The sequence below is a fragment of the Ilyonectria robusta genome, assembly GCF_021365365.1.
Source record: "Ilyonectria robusta strain PMI_751 chromosome Unknown BGZ61scaffold_19, whole genome shotgun sequence".
In the NCBI taxonomy this organism is placed as follows: Eukaryota; Fungi; Ascomycota; class Sordariomycetes; order Hypocreales; family Nectriaceae; genus Ilyonectria; species Ilyonectria robusta.
In genome coordinates, this window is record NW_025764453.1 from 17,736 (window position 1) to 33,820 (window position 16,085).

At 50.5% G+C, this 16,085-nt stretch overlaps 5 protein-coding genes across 5 annotated transcripts; 4 read left to right on the top strand and 1 right to left on the bottom strand.

Moving 5' to 3' along the window:
* Positions 1-298: 298 nt before the first annotated feature.
* BGZ61DRAFT_552235 (uncharacterized protein) lies at positions 299-3,372 on the bottom strand (the record flags this gene model as incomplete). The annotated part of the gene is made up of 7 exons (XM_046255528.1): positions 2,938-3,372; positions 2,540-2,874; positions 1,745-2,453; positions 1,617-1,692; positions 1,337-1,530; positions 1,150-1,264; positions 299-1,053 (listed from the first exon to the last, which is right to left on the bottom strand). Exons 1-7 carry the CDS (start codon positions 3,058-3,060, stop codon positions 299-301), a joined length of 2,307 nt encoding a protein of 768 aa, XP_046100212.1. The 5' UTR covers positions 3,061-3,372.
* A 416-nt stretch (positions 3,373-3,788) lies between these two features.
* BGZ61DRAFT_590969 (uncharacterized protein) lies at positions 3,789-5,826 on the top strand (the record flags this gene model as incomplete). Its single annotated transcript, XM_046256663.1, has 5 exons — positions 3,789-3,830; positions 3,885-3,917; positions 3,971-4,086; positions 4,136-4,237; positions 4,290-5,826. The coding sequence occupies 5 exons, from the start codon at positions 3,789-3,791 to the stop codon at positions 5,773-5,775; spliced, it is 1,779 nt and encodes a 592-aa protein (XP_046100213.1). The 3' UTR covers positions 5,776-5,826.
* Positions 5,827-6,274: 448 nt separating this feature from the next.
* Positions 6,275-7,924, top strand: BGZ61DRAFT_481543 (regulator of chromosome condensation 1/beta-lactamase-inhibitor protein II; the record flags this gene model as incomplete). The annotated part of the gene is made up of 3 exons (XM_046249299.1): positions 6,275-6,383; positions 6,449-7,011; positions 7,061-7,924. The coding sequence occupies 3 exons, from the start codon at positions 6,275-6,277 to the stop codon at positions 7,922-7,924; spliced, it is 1,536 nt and encodes a 511-aa protein (XP_046100214.1).
* Positions 7,925-8,410: 486 nt separating this feature from the next.
* On the top strand, positions 8,411-12,464 carry BGZ61DRAFT_508261 (uncharacterized protein; the record flags this gene model as incomplete). The annotated part of the gene is made up of 10 exons (XM_046251951.1): positions 8,411-8,501; positions 8,548-8,815; positions 8,884-9,131; positions 9,187-9,205; positions 9,298-9,870; positions 9,922-10,477; positions 10,520-11,244; positions 11,349-11,739; positions 11,795-11,961; positions 12,042-12,464. The coding sequence occupies 10 exons, from the start codon at positions 8,411-8,413 to the stop codon at positions 12,391-12,393; spliced, it is 3,390 nt and encodes a 1,129-aa protein (XP_046100215.1). The 3' UTR covers positions 12,394-12,464.
* Positions 12,465-13,468: 1,004 nt separating this feature from the next.
* Positions 13,469-16,082, top strand: BGZ61DRAFT_457241 (putative C6 transcription factor). Its single transcript, XM_046246631.1, has 5 exons — positions 13,469-14,381; positions 14,441-14,623; positions 14,742-14,881; positions 14,947-15,303; positions 15,350-16,082. The coding sequence occupies exons 1-5, from the start codon at positions 13,659-13,661 to the stop codon at positions 15,891-15,893; spliced, it is 1,947 nt and encodes a 648-aa protein (XP_046100216.1). The 5' UTR covers positions 13,469-13,658; the 3' UTR covers positions 15,894-16,082.
* Positions 16,083-16,085: the final 3 nt, after the last annotated feature.

Here is a 16,085-nt window from a genome sequence, read left to right on the forward strand (position 1 = left end):
GCCAATCACTCAAGTACACTCAAACTCACGTCCAGGCATTCCGAGACCCGACATCGTCGTGATCGTAGTTGACGACGGTGCTGATGTCGATGTAACGGTACAACCCTAGCAACCTTCTTACCAGAGAATGGGGCTGAGGTCGACGCCAAAGATCACTGGGGCGTCACAGCATTGGAGTTGGAAGTGGATAACAAGCGTCATTCATATGTGGAGTTGCTTCAGCGGGGAAGGTCTCCTTCTCTTCGAGCTATAGCCAAGGACTCGGAATCTCCGCTACCACTTATCCAGACTAACCGCCTTAAATCAAATCATACTTGGACTTCTTGTCCCATGGTGAAGATTCTAGTTCCGCCTTCAAATCTTCCAGGTCATCCTCGACAGCCGCGATTGGCGATTCCCACATGCCTTCTTGAATTTGTCGTCGGATTCCGCGATAATACCCCACTAAATCATCCATCTTCATCTCCTTTTTTTCCTTGATCAAGAGGGCCAGGTCGGCGCACGCAGCCTCTCCATCTTCCTTCAATAATGCTGCGTGAAGGCGGACCAAGATTTGGATATCGTGCTGCAAGTTTCTATCTCGAATACCCCTGTAGAGTCGGACAAAACTTTGCTGCTCCTCAGAGGTTGGTCGTCGAAAGCGGCCGAGTTCCCATTCAGGGATGTTAAGAACGTAGCAGAAGGAATCCCAGGGGGTATCACCATCCTTGTCACGCAGCTTAGTGTTGATGCCTATGAGCTCTAGTTTAATTAGATAATCCAGGATCTCTGAATTGCAATACATCGCGGCGGTGTGGAGCATGTTCCACGAATCGTCGACTGAATGAAGCGAACCTCCAATCTCAACGAGGCAGCGCAAGACTGGGAGGTTATCACAAAGCATCGCATACATCGTTGGTGCTGCTCCTCCATTAATTCGAGCTTCGAGATCGAAATCTTTGGTTATCGATAGTAGGTTCAGGATCTCTCTCGTCGTTTCGAGGTCTCTTGAGGAGAGTGCCAGTGAGTGCACAGCTGTCCCATTCAACGCACCTCGAGCTGATGCTGATGCGCCTGCTGCCAGTAGTAGCCCAACTGCCTTGGGGTGTCCTCTAGCGGCGGCTCTGTGCAACGCCATGTCGCCATTATTGGTTCTTTGCCACAGCTTACACTTAGCTTCAAGGAGGAGCTTCATGCACTCCAGGTCCCCTGACAGGACAGCGTGTATCAGTGGTGAAAATCCTTGCCAGTCTTTGGCATCAATATCAGCATTTTCAGCTATCAGCTATTCGACTGCTTCAATCCTGTTTAAATTGGCAGCAAGGTGCAGTGGTGTGAGTCCTGTATCGCCAAGTACATCGACGGCCCACCTGTCTCTTTGGATGGCGTCCACCAAGCCACGACCTTCCATGACTGCTTCGTGAACTTCTGTTGTCGGTTCCGCTCCATCATATACCCATGCCTTCACTTGCTGGAGTATATTGACTTCTTGGTCGGTGAGGCCATCCCACCTCTTGAGTACAAGATTAACGCGGTATACCACTCTCCTAGCTAGCAGTTATTTCCATGGCTCAAGTAATATATCAGAAGGCAACAGAAGTCACACTGGGAGAGATATAGCACATACCTGGATATACCTTCATTTGGCAACATGTTCTTCCACTCATTCCATAACATTTCTACCGTCTTAAAAGAGCCCACACCAATCAGAAACTGTTTTGTCAATAACTTAGCAAATTCTCGCACGCTGCCTGGCTTATCTCACCTCAAGTAGCCCTTGACCATCTTCATTTTGGTCATCTGGGAAGTAGACATTTCCATGCTCAATGGCAGCTTGGAAAACATGGACTGGTTGTGATGCATGAGCCCATACATAATGAAAAGAAGGCAAGATGCGGGTAGGGCGTATTTCGCAGCTCAAACTCATCGATTGGCTGTATGAGCCTTTGAACAACACCATCTTGGCCAAAAGCCATTGCGGTAACCGGTATTCCATGGTAAGATAGGCTCCTTCCCTGCAATTGCATGCTCGCTTGCGTGGGAATCGTTCTTGGCTGTCAATTGTGTGGTATCGAAAAAAGTAAGAACCCAACAGGGGTTGAAACCAATTTGCCGACTGGTATTGTTGCTGGCTAGAGCGGCATTGACACCGGCTGCCTTTTAGGCGTTGCGATCGTCGTAGGGGCACGAGGGTTCGAAGTTGCAAATGCCTCGAATCTCCCACTGAGGTCGCAAAAACCCCGTTGCCAGAACTCGAGGTTGAGTGACGCAAGCCTAGATTCGTGACTGGCATATCTTCAACGTCGTCTTCAATCCCCTCAACTCCACCAGTCTTCTTGTCATGGATTTGGCTCGCCGTTATTGACACTGGATTCATGGCCAACTCTTGAATCTCGGGTGAACCCTTTGGACGCAAAAGACTGAGTTGAAATCGCTTAAATGACTCAAGTTCCATGAGAATCTCGGTGCGGAATCTAGCATCATCATAAGCTGTAACTCATCCCTTTAAGGCAGTGCAAAACGCCAGGGGAACAGATTTCGTCTTTCCTCTATTACTTACTGTGTCAACATAGCGCCTTGATGGAATTGAATAGCACCCTGGTGGAGTTGAATAGCCAAATGTAGATTCGACTTTGCGTCCCGGACCTTTTCGCACAAGTGTTCAATTTCTCGGGCAGAGCGAATCCATTGTAGCTTGTTCACCATGGATGTCTTGTTGAAGGTGGTTCGTGTACAACTAACAGCAATTTTATCAAGTTCATCGACGACCTCTTTGAGCTGCTTAGCTGTTCGGAATATTTGTGAGTCTCTGGACGAGGGCTGTGCTGAATGCTCGAGAGGAATCAAGCCGGGAATCGTCTGAGCACATCTGACCAGATCACCGAGTATAGTGATCTAGGCGCCGGTTAGCACTTGTCCTCCATCTTTAGATTCGCACCATATCATCACACGACTTACTTGCTGCCTCAAGTCCTCGAAAGCATCCTGGACTCCCTTAATTTCTCTCAAAAAGCTCAATGTCTTGAGCGCGACTTCGGCGAGTGCGATAGAGCTCGCGACAGCTCCCAAGGCCTCCGCCATGTCGCACTTGATGGGCCTTTGCGAGATAAGACCCAGACTCCAGGATAGAGGTTATTCACTTCGAAGGATCGTCCGGTTCGATTCGGTTAAGGAGAGAAGACGGCCGTGTGCAAGGTGTCAGCTCGAGGCGGGGTTAAAATCAGCCGCCAGCTTGGCCACAGCCTCGCCAGACATTCAGCCTCCAATTATGCCTTGTATGACGACCAATCTCCAGTCTGCACATGTTCCAATCAGAGGCCATTCAGCCATGCCATTATGGTCGCGGCGAAACCACATTCAGCCAACAAGATTCAGACAAGCACCCCAGCCCGGGGATAACGACACCAGGCATCTTTACTTAGACCTACATCCGTTTACCCTAAGGATAAACTAAGACTAAATGATAAAACACAAGGAGGGGTTCAAGACCTTACTATTTTCCACGTGATGGGTGACGACTGCTGACCTTGCACCGGAACTGATTTGTATGACGTTATCCATAATAACTGCCCGGCCGTTATTGGCTCACGACATCATCGCCACATGCTCATACCACAATGTGTGACCGAAAAACTTGGAATACGGCCGTCTTGGGGCGCAAAAAACGTCACTTCGCACTAGATCATGAATGTCCTGTTGAGAATGCTTTTAAACCGATCTGCCCAGCATTAGAACTTTGACTAGAACACGTCAAGCATTCCGCGACACATCAAGTCCCATCATCAACCCCCGAATGAAGATCGACCAAAATGCCACGAACATTATTGCTATGTTTTATCCATGGGTTCAAGGTATGTCGTGCACGACTCTTCGGGAATTATGATGCTGATTGATGAACACTGCAGGGAACCGACAATACCTTTCAAGATTTCCCTTCTGTAAATCCTGCCTCCAGCCAAACGCAACCCGAATCATTCTGATGCATTCCTAGGATCTCCAGAAAGCCGTCGCCCAGCATCTCCCAAGTAATCGTGTCGAGTCTGTCGTCTATCCGAAATATGAGACGAAAGGCGAACTTTCAGAAGCCAGTGAAGCCTTTCTAGAATGGTATCATCTCCCGCATGACATGGAGACGGACAGTGCTAATGGATTACAGGCTGAAGGAACGCGTCATAGATATTAGAAAGGCACATTCAGAAAACCCTTGGCCTCCCAGCGATAGAGATGTAGGAGTAGTCCTTGTCGCCCATTCCATGGGGTAAGTTCCCTGCCTCTCGGTGTCTATCCTAGGCTAACGGTGAGGCTACCAGAGGTTTCGTCGCATCAGATACGCTCTTCTTGGCACTCAATAACCGAGTAACCAATTCCGATAGCGACAGCCCCATTTTCCCTCCGATCCAAGGAATCTTGACCTTCGATACTCCATACAACGGACTTGCACGCTCCATGTTTGTGTACGGAGCCTTCTCGAACTACTCCAAAGTCAGCAGTGTCTTCAATGTCATGACCGCATTGTCGGCCGCTGCACCCGCAAGTCTAGCTCGACTTGGTGCTCGAAGAACAGCAACTGCCGCTGCGGCTACCTCTGGGAGTCCCCAATGGAAGGCGTGGCAGCTGGTCGCTGTCAAAACTGGCACGGTCGGTGCCATTGCCGCTGGTGGTGTGGCTGCCTACACGCACCGAGAGGCAATTATGAAAGGCGTGAGAAGCGTGAAGGGCATCAACAAAGAATCCGTTGTCGAGGGATATCGACAAAGCATTGACGCGATAGGTCAAGGCCTCGCGTACATCAATCGCGGAAATGTCGGGAAGTCATTCGCCTGGCTTTCGGACCACTTTACGTTTGTCGGTGCCTTGCTTAAACAGAAGGAATTGAACCGTCGCATCGAGCGCATGGGTGCTTTGAGGGGTATTGGGATCCACGACTTCTATTGCTCGCTTGGGGAGAATGGCTATTGGAGCGGCGGTTACTTCGTGCCGGAGAGAACTTTCTGTGCAGTCCCAGAGGAGAGCCATCCCGCCTACGACCTATTTTCCCGGCGCGTCTTGCCCAAGGATAAGATCGACGATGAGGTCCAGGCGCACTTGAGCATGTTTAGGCCCGAGAAACACGCAGGATACAAAGATATGACCGAAGAGTCGGCTGTCCTTGTCAAAGGCTGGTTTCTGAGCGAAGAACCAATTTTCGATGACCCCAAGTTTCAAGAGACACCTGTGGATGAAGCAAGCGAGGGTGCGACGGTGACGGATATTCTGGACACGCCCCCCGAGAAACTCGAAAAGGCCGAACAGACTGTGGAAGATGAGAAACAGATTGACAATCACCCAGACGAGTCCCCTATCGATATCGCCGCCGCCGCATCGCTCGTCCCTCTACCTAGCGACGAAGGGGAGCTCGTCGGGGACGCCAGCACCGACACCACCAATGATCCGGAAAAGAGAAACTACTTGAACCATCTGTTCCAGGTGGCACAACAGGCTGGAACAGGGCTGTCGGGTGTGAAGGGCTGGCTGCCTAATAAGATGCCGCAGATGCCACAGATGCCGACAATGCCCAGCGGGATGCCAACCATGCCAACCATGCCCAGCATGCCAAACATGCCAAACATGCCTAGTGTCCCCGCCTCAGTATCATCGCTGGCCCAGGTCTCAATGCCGAGTGTCAAGATGTTTGCGAAAAAGGAGACCAAAAACGAGGACCAGAAGGGAGAAACCGAAGAGGCCCAGCAGCCAGTTTCAGAGACCGGGGCGACCGATGACCGCGAAAATGAGGGGTTTGATGTCAAGGCTGCTTAAAATCTGCTCGGTTATTTTGGTTCAAAGTGTGTTTATTTAAATTATCCTCTGTTAGCAAACCCTTGGTTTATTTGAACCCTCTAGGCGTCTCTTAGCGAGCACATGCTTGTACGTCAGCCCCCGTGAGTCATGTTTGTACATTTTCGTAAACATCCTCATTTAATTAGCGCCTTCCCAGGCATTGCTCTTCCATTGGGGCATTCCGAATTACAGTAGACTCACCTCTCTTTGTTACGATAGGCAACTTCCTTTGTTTAATACAGGCAGAAGATGGTTTGTCACCGTTGCTTGCTGCGCATTCGACCACACCCAAGGCAAACAGGCGCATTTGTTAGGCAGCACGCACCACGTGAGAATAAGACGGTCCGAGAACAAAGACTGTCGGTTTATATATTGAGCCACGTCTTCCATGCCCAATTCCCTGAGAAATTTCTCATCCTTGGAAATTTTTCCTTTCATTCGACAAGTCTTGGAATTGAGCCATTGCTGTCCGCTCGCCATGGCCCCAACGACGCGCTCTGCGAGACGCAGGACCGCTGGATCGAGTAACGGCCCCGGGGGCCCAGCGACAAACACCAAGACACAGACTCCAGCGACAGTCTTCTCAGGTATGTTCCAGCACGCGCATTCTGTTGCACCTTTTGTCGCATATTCCAAGCTAACTTCTGGCCAGTTGCAATTAGGAAGAGAAAGGACCCAGGAAACGAGAAGCATCAGGCCACCAAGAAACAAAAGACCCAGACAACCCATGCGGTAGCGAAAGCAAAGCCCAAGAGGGCGGCTGCGCCCAGAGTGTCTGCCATTTCAGCGCCGTCTCCCATCGTCGATCAGTCACAGCCAAAGTTTTCCATTCTTATGCTCGGCACCGTCGATTTTTCGGAGCTTGGGCTTGGGCCCGATGAGAAGGAGTGCATGCTCCCTCGCCTCAATCCTTATCTTGACCCCAATGAACAATCCGCCTTCCACATTTCCAAGTACGCCGTCGGTGGTATGCACACGGTCGCCGTCACCGTCGATAACAAAGTCGTCACATGGGGCGTCAACGATCATGGAGCTCTAGGCAGAGACACTTCGTGGGATGGCGATGAGACGGCTAATCGCCACGAGTCGACTCCGTGCGAGGTGTCGCCCCTTCATTTTCCACCGGGCGCAAGAATAATACAAGTCGCTGCTAGTGACAGCTGCAGTCTTGCTCTTACCGATACCGGGTTGGTCTATGGATGGGGCACTTTTTTGGTATTTCTTCTACTCGCTTTCTACAAATTTGACATCTAACTTGTTCCAGGATCCCGGAGGGAAGAAGCGATTTGGCTACGATCAGTTCGGCAAACTCATCACGATCCAGAACACTCCGCGACTCATTCTTGGGCTCAGCAACATCACCCAGATCGCCTGCGGAGCCAACCATGCACTGGCCCTAGATGCAGCCGGTACCATTTGGGCCTGGGGCTCGGGTCATCAAAACCAGCTTGGGAAGCGTCTTGTTGGACGCTATCAAGACGGACTGACACCTCGGCGCGTGGAGATTTTCCGGAACAAAGCCAAGTACATTGCTTCTGGAGCATATCATTCCTTTGCCGTCGACCAAAAAGACAATGTCTGGGCTTGGGGCCTCAACGGATTGGGCCAAGCTGGCGATGTTACATCCGCAGGTGGCTATGAGGCGTTTCTGCCGCACCCAATGAAGATCCCAGGACTGTCAGGTAGAGGCGTGCATGTTCTGGATGGCGGGACGCATCACTCGGCTGCTGTTACAGAGGATGGGGAATGTTTGATGTGGGGGAGCATCAGGGGCGGGCAACTGGGCATCCGGTTCACGCAGGAGCAGATTCAGGACTCTTCGCACGTCCTTTGCGATGAGCGTGGTGAGCCTCGCATTTGTCTTCGTCCTACCGCCGTCCCCGGTATTGGACCCGTTGCGCATGTTGCCTGTAGCACTGGCCATACCATCTACATCACCAAGAGCGGCAACGGCTATGGTACAGGATTCGGCAACGGCGGTCAGCTGGGAAATGGCAACGAGGATGATGCCGACGTTCCACAGCTCATGATAGGGGATGAACTCCACGGCAAGCACTTGGTATCTGCGGGTGCGGGCGGGCAATTCTCAGTTGTTGCGGCGCGTGCGAAAATGCCTGGAGATTACTGAGCCTTTGGCATGGAAATCCATCCGCACACGAACACGACGAGACTGAAATTCTGTACTCCGACTGTCCATGCTAGTAACGCCCTCTCACACATCCATAGGCTTTTAGAGGTACTGGGCGTCCGTATCTAGGCGCATTTATCTAGATCTAGGGAGATATCATAGCAATTGTGGAGTTTTACATCGAGGGTCTAGATTTTGGAGTTGAAGTGCAATAGATCGAGGTTGAGCAGCAAGGTATTAGTGTCACATTCGCCACAGATTTAAGTCCTAAATAATACGATTTTTTTGACATTACGAGCCATTTCATGATTGTACTCAACAACTATTAAACACAATGAATATATTTTGACTCGTCAATTTTATTAATCGCCAACTTGACAAGATAGATCATTTTCGAGTACCCAATAGCCCGCCTTAATAAACCGAAGTATGCATGCAGGGATCAAGGGCTTGGGGCCATTCTCTTCGTAATCAACACTTATTAATATGCGAATAGCCGAAAATGGGCCATCCAGGATTTCTTATGCAGGCTTAGGCATCCAGGTCATACGGAGCCTGGCTGACCTGAGCCGCCCAGGTCAGCGATTCATTCACACATTATGTTGTCGAGATCTGACTAAAAGATCGCCTCGAAGACAACGACGACACAACTCATGCTGTAAATTCACTAAAACCCTCTTCGATCCAGTCGTTGGCCAGTTCAGAAGGTCCCCTCAATCTCTTCAGACGAATCCTGGAAGAAATCATCGCAAAACTCGCTCCGCAAGATAGACTCCGCCGGTATTCGCAGCCCTTTACGTGGCCCTTTGATAAAAAGGACATTTCAGAGCTACTCTCCTCTTTAGAGCGACTAAAAAGCTTCTTGAACTTGGTCTTGCAAAATGATCTCATGTACGGATTCTTCACCCAGCTCATCCATCCGAGGAGCATTAATATGGTTTGTGCTGACCTGGCTACAGCGACCTTGCAAAGTTCGCAAATCTCAAGCTTGATGACATCGGCAACAAGGTGCAAAGCTCTGAGGTTAGGTCTCAAGAGGCCGAAGTTCAAAAGGTCATTCTCTGGATCAGCCCAATTTCTTTCCGCGCAAGACATCTCGGGGTTTTAGAAAGTGTCCAGCCAGGAACGGGCGCCTGGCTTCTCCAGCATGAGACGTTTCGCAACTGGGTCAAGGGCGGCATCAATGTTCTCTGGTGCCCAGGCATACGTATGTTCCCCATCGAATATGGTGATGATGAGCTAATACAATTCTTCAACTGGAGCGGGAAAGACGAGGCTCGTGTATGTTCGTCCTAGATCCTCTACTATATTTCAACTCTTCATCTCCTTTAGCTGGGTATTTCCAACTTGAGCTAACATATTCTGCATTTTAGATCCTTGATAGTCGATCATCTTGAACGCGACGACAGTTCGCCTCAGAAACTTTGCACATATGTCTACTGCGACTATAACCAACGAAAGGAGCAGACCTCTGTCACACTCTTGTCAAGTCTGCTTCAGCAATTTCTTCAACATTCTTCGAGCGCTACCTTACCATCGAAGGTGGCACTTCTTTATCGCTCGCATCAGAAGTACGGTACACGCCCAACATTAACCCAGATCAATGGTACACTGCGCAAGTTGATCTCAAACTTCAAGATATTTTACGTCATCGTTGACGCCTTAGACGAGTGTGCCGAGTCTGAAGAGGACGCTATCCGATTTGTCTCCGTCGTTTCCTCGTTGGGCTCGCAAGTCAAACTACTATGCACCTCTCGATTTTCCAGCACTTTTGACGGCTATTTCAAGGACTCTGAGAGACTTGAGATTTCTGCACAGAAAGGAGACATCAGAATGTTTCTCGATTCGCACATATCACAGCAACACAGGCCATCAAGGCACGTACGAGTTGATCCAAGCTTGAAAGAAGACATAATCGGGGCTATCATTGAAGAATCCCAGGGGATGTAAGATGCACGCTCCTAAGCATCAAAAGGGTTTTCTGATACTTGTGGCAGGTTTTTGCTAGCAAAGTTACACGTCGAGTCTCTATCTCGAAAGTTCAACCGCAAAGAAGCCCGATCCTCCCTCAAGACTCTTCCTCCGACATTAGACGCCACTTACTCGGATGCACTTCAAAGGGTGTATAGTCAGGCTCCCGATTCTGTCGAAGTGGCTGAGTCGGTGTTATTCTGGGTCATTTGCGCCCAGAGAACACTGACATTGTTGGAGCTCCAGCATATGCACGCCAGACGGGAGTTGTCTGAGGGATCCGCCCTTGATGAAGACGATCTACCCGACGCAGAAATCCTCACAAGTGTTTGCAGTGGTCTTATCATCGCTGACGCGGAATCTCAAACTGTCCGCCCAGTTCATTACACCGCTCAGCAGTACTTCGAGAGGTGTCATAGTAAGGACCTGCTAGACGCGAAAATGAGCCTCGCAAACGTCAGTTTGAGATACTTGACATTGCCAAATTTCTCAAGCGGCGTATGTACAGACGATAAGGCCATGTCCCAACGCCTTGATCAATACCCTTTCTTAGACTATGCTGCAAAGCATTGGGGATCAGAAGTCGATCAATTTGACACGGACTCGATTTGGCCAAGTATCTAGGCTTTCTTCACCAACCCAGTCGCGCTTCAAGTTGCGAATCAAGCTTGGAATATTGACAATGCTGGTTACGGCGACTGGAGTCAAGAATATCCCAGGGATGTACCCGCCCTAGTTCTTGCCTCTGCGTTTAATCTCCCGAAGATTATTCGCCAAATGGTATCAGATGGCCACAGCACAGAAGGCAGTGGAAGCGATAGAGAGACTGCGCTGATTCGTTCCGCGTCTTTTGGGCATACAGAGAACGTCCGGACACTTCTCGAACTAGGTGCGTCTGTAAATGAGCATGATTATATGCAGCAAACCGCGGTACAGCGAGCAGCAAAGGGCGGGAAAGGAAGCGTCGTCAGAGTCTTGCTAGACGGATCCGCATATGTTAACATGAGAGCGTCAAGCGACTGGACCGCACTCATGTCTGCTGTTTCGAGTGGCAACATCGAAGTTGTCCGGGTGCTGGTTCAAGCAGGGGCAGACTTGACAGCTGAAACTGTATGGGGTGATTCCGCGTTGAGCATCGCAACACGCAACGGCCAAGAAGCCATCGCCACTTTTCTCGCGGATAGCGGAGCAATTCTTCCCCGCGGGTTGGCTGGACACCGTGCTTCCGTCGTGGCTTCCCAAAAAGGACTTCATCAGCTTATCAGGCGCCTCACTCAACTCGCCCCAGATTATAAGTCTGTTACTCAGAGACCCCTTGAACGACAAGCTTCGATGCTGATGGGTGGACTGTCTGAGGCTCAAGTGGCGGCAGCAAACGCCTTGAGACGGCAGCCTGGGACACACTCTTCCACGGCTGGTATTGATGATAGTGATTTCTCAGATGTCATGGAAGGCTTCGACTACAGTATTGGGTTTCGAGGAGATACTCCGCGCTCGAGAAGCTCGGCAAGGGCCACTACGCGGAGGTCTTTATGTGCGTCAACCGAGTCACCAACGTCAAGTACGCTGTCAAAGCATTCCGTATCGACGGGTGGGAAAAGTCGCTCAAAACCTTGAGCATGCGTCGCGAGGTCACAGCGATGGAGGAGCTTCGGAAGAAGTCGCACCCGAATATCCTACCACTCGTTGACCTATTTGCGGAGTACTCAGATAACAAGATCTACGTGGTCATGGAAATTGCACCGGAGGGGGAACTCTTCAACTACATCGTCACGAAACAAAAGCTCACGGAAGAGGAGGCCCGGAAACTGTTCTTGCAGCTGTTTTCTGTAATAGAAATCTTGGTCAGTCCCCGAATTCTCAGCAGCATTTTGATGTCCAGGAGCTGATTTTGCACAGCACGGTAATGGGTGGATGCATCGAGATATCAAGCCCGAGAACATTTTACTCTCCGGCACAAAGGATATGACAGTGAAGCTCGCAGACTTTGGACTGGCGAAAAATATCAATACCGCACCAGGAGTCTGGGAATTGACAACCACTCTCTGCGGTACACCAAGCTGTGCGTATCCATGCATTTGCGGCTCGCAACAATTAATGAATATCCCTAATGTGGCTCCCGAAATACTGGAAGAAGGCCCCACAGACGATACGGGTTCCCGGTGGACATATGGTCTTGCGGCATTGTCTTGTACATTTGCTTGTGTGGTTTTCCACCATTCTCGGACGAGCTCTTTTCCTGGGATTTTCCTTATTCCCTTTCCCAGCAAATTAAGATGGCGCGGTTCGACTATCCGTCACCGTACTGGGATTCAGTCGCGGACCCGGCGTTGGATCTCATCGACAGCATGTTGGTCGTCGACATGGAACGGCGGGTTACGATTCAGGAGTGTCTTGAACACCCTTGGACCGTCGAAACGGCCCTCCCAATATTGCGAGACACGGTACAATCGACAGGTTTGGAGCGGACCCTTTTGAGTGAGCTGAATCAAATTTAGTCAGGTCGTCGCCATCACCAGGCAAAGTTCATCGCACACAAAAAAAAATATTAAAAAAAGCAAGAAAGAAGTTTATTGACTCTGGACGGGCTTTGCTTGAAGTCATTTAATCACCAGCATCGTAAATCTTCTTGCTTTCAGAACTTCAGCTCGGCAACATCCATATCACTAATTTAGTGTGTATCAACTACCCTCTACCCACTAATAATCGTAGCCTACTTGGGGAAAATATCATGCATGTTTCTACGGATTCAGTTAGCTACAATGTCTCTCGAATAGGGGCGATCTACAGGCTGTGCATGCGGGCTGGAGATCGAGCAGCTAATCGCCGGGTACTCGTCCCGGCAGCGGGCAGCGGGCTGCGATCAGCGATGTTAATCGTCACCGGTGGCTTGAGGGCTGTAATTGTGCATATGCAGGGCGCATGTAGTCTTTGGCAGAAGCATTTCTGGCAAGGCTTGGCCAAGCATCGATCGCTCATTCGTCAGGTCTTAGTTCTCCAGCTCGTTGGGGACTCCCTGCAGAGGAAGAAAAGCAACCATCACAGGTTGATTGGGTCAGGTGGTGGCCAAATCTCGCGGTTCCGCGGAGCAGTGAAACACGGGCCTCACGCCGGAACGGGTGTTGCTTCCGGTAGACAATGAGGCAGTAATGTCTCGGATGGTGCCTTTTCACACGGATTCTTTTCTCCAGGTTTGTTTCGTTTACTTATGCTCCATGCATGCCACACGAGGAGAGTGCGGACTCACATTACACCGTAGTGGGTCTGGAATGCTGGGAAAGGTTTAGGTAGACAAAAAGCATCCAGGATGGCCATCTGTCACATTTCCTCGTCCTCCCAATGCGGGCTAATTAATAAACAATTTTACCTCGCTTGAGCATGCGACACTACTCCCCAAGGTACGTAGTACAACGCAGTACTTACTACGTACCGTTAGTCGCCCAGAGACCAGCTCGGTAGCTCGGTAGCTCGCTCCTTTGCGACAAGGGGCTACTTAGCTCGTTCCCCATTCCCACCAAGCTCCAAGCCAACGTGACGTGTCGCACGCCCGTAATTATTTCAGCGGAGGAGGCCCCGGAGACTCTCATTGGATTCTCGATTCCTCACAATCCCCCGTGTTGATAGAACGCGCGACCGCTTAACTTACGAACGCACCCCGTCGATAGTCTCGGGTTCGACTCACCAACGCGAGGAGCCCTTGATCTTGATCTCAGCCTCGCTTCCCCCTTAAACTCTCGCCAAATTGCCTCATCCCTGCGTCCAGATGAGCCAACGCCTCCCGTCAATGCGGCCCGTTGCTCGATCGCAGACCATTACCACCAGGTCTCCAGACGCCGCCATTCAGAGACCGGGACCTCCCTCCAAGACCTCGCTGGTCCCGAGACGCAAAGCCGTCTCGGTCGCCTGCAACTGTTGTCGAAAGCGAAAGGAGCGGTGCGATGGCAAACGCCCTTCATGCTCCACCTGTATAACCAGAGCCAAGGCCTGCTCCTATCCCCACTCTGACCGAGACCTGGTTCGCACCGCTCCGTTGAAGAGGAGTCTGGAAGCCCTCCAGGGCGAGAACGAGCAGTGGCGGGAGCTGTATCTTCTTATCAAGAACCTGCCTGACGCAAAAGCACGACAAGCGCTGGTCCAAATCCGTACTGCTGCGGACCCGATCGAGGTCCTCGATTTCGCTAGGCACCTTGCTAATTCCGGTCCAAGCGCTGGGCCTAGTTTCGCTCGTTATAATCCCCGAGTCGACAGTTTAGACCTCAAGGCGTTGAGCGAGAGTCGGATCAGAGTGCACGCTCGCCCGTGGACCATTGTCGCGGGAGACGGCATAGTTTCTGAGCTGATCACATCCTTCTTCGCTTGGGACCATGCCTTCCTCTGCCCTTTCATTGACCCTTATTCCTTCCTGGAAGATATGAGAACTGATGACCCAGAAAAGGCCAAATACTGTTCACCGTTTCTAGTCAATGCCATCTGCGCCACTCGATGTGTACGTGTTCCTTGTTGCCCTCGCATCAATTCAAACAACCATTCTAATTCAAATGTTAGTTCACATCTAGCCGAGCAAAGAGCATCAGTTCTATAGATGGAAGGGACATAGGCTCCAAGTTCGTCGACGAAGCCAAGAAAATGCTAGACCGTGAGAATGGTCGTGCCTCACTCCCCACCGTCCAGGGCCTTGCTCTACTCTTCTTGTTGGCGGGTCAAACTGGAAGTGACAGAGCCGGTATGGTAAGTGGTCCTCTTGCCAGATAATCTAAGTCAACACAAGTTCTATTGCTGCCACGGACAAATTATCCGTTCATTTTCATAACTTGATTTTCTTCGAACTCTCTAACATTTTGTCCAGATGTATCGCTATGCCGCCTACGAAATGCTCTTTCGATTACACCTTGACAGGGTTTTTAACAGTATAAAAGACGATCCAGCAAAGTCACGGCAGAGACAGATCATATCGAGAGCCCTCTGGGGATTGTTTTGCTTCGAAAGGTATGTAAAGCTGCCACTGTATCTTTATCAGAACTATCCTAAGAAACCGGTATTCTTTGATACAGTGTTGTCTCGTATATGTATTTAGATTCGTCCCTACTCGTCCCCCCAACGATTCCTCGGTGTTTTGAGACGAACCCGCAACCATTATCCACTCAGCCAGGAAATGTCGACATGTTTGGTGCTCCTTACACCAAAGGAAGCAGCCCACCGCCATTTGTTCCTAGAACCCTCAACGCCCAGTGTGATCTGTCTCTATTTCTATACCGAGCTATGCAGAGGAATGCCGAGGCAGATATTGGCAGTGAGGAGGACCTCCGCGAGAGACGCAGTCTGTATAAAGAAGTGCTCGAGTGGAGAAAGTATCTCCCAGCATACATGAAATATGAATCAAATCCAACTCCGCAGACGTGCTACTTGAGGTTGGTTCAACCTCTCCCTGTCTGACTACTCTAACGTTCTTCCCAGGGTGTACTTCGACGAGGTTTTGACGGGAATCTTGCGACCCCTGCCGCCGGACATAATTTTCGACAACGACTTCAATGTGCGAGATCTGTGCATCAAATACGCCGACATTGACACGAGGATCATTACGGAACACATACGGGCCTTTCCTATGCAGGACTACTCGTGCATGACGCTGAGCGGGCTGTTCAACGCAGTCTTAGCCATTGTTCCGCACCTGGACGATCCCAAATCCCATGCAATCTTCTTCAAGGCAACACTAATCCTGCGGTGGAGCGTAAGGGACTTCCCCATGTCTCGGTTCACTCTGCTGGGGATCAAGGCGCTCGCGTGGGCATTGAAGATCGGCGTGCCGCCCGAATCCGCCCCGCATTTTGAAAATCTCATGACTGGGAAGGAGGAGTTGAAAGACATACCGCTTGCGATTGCGCTTCCTCCGGTCGAGGCTGTGAGGAGGGTTTTGTCGGTGGAGGACGGCGAATGTGGTGGGCCAGGGATTGAAATGGGTCTGTTGCTCTCTAAATGGAGCACGCTGTCGATTGAGTGAACGTAAAGACGAAGTTGGGGGCGATGGGGGCTCCGTGGGGTGTCGTTCAGTGGCACAGGGGGCTCTGGTTAATGGTATTATGATGCCTGCTGCAATGCGTCCAGAGACGCTACCAACCGTATATTACAAGATACCCTTTTTTGTTTGATCATGTTATATTAGGTGCTGGGAACATTTATTCAATACGGCTTA

Coding starts and splice junctions, on each gene's coding strand:
- BGZ61DRAFT_457241 (XM_046246631.1), top strand. CDS start 13,659: ATGAGCCAACGCCTCCCGTCAATGCGGCCCGTTGCTCGATCGCAGACC. Junction 14,382..14,440: donor CCATCTGCGCCACTCGATGT/GTACGTGTTCCT, acceptor TTCAAATGTTAG/TTCACATCTAGCCGAGCAAA. Junction 14,882..14,946: donor GGATTGTTTTGCTTCGAAAG/GTATGTAAAGCT, acceptor TCTTTGATACAG/TGTTGTCTCGTATATGTATT.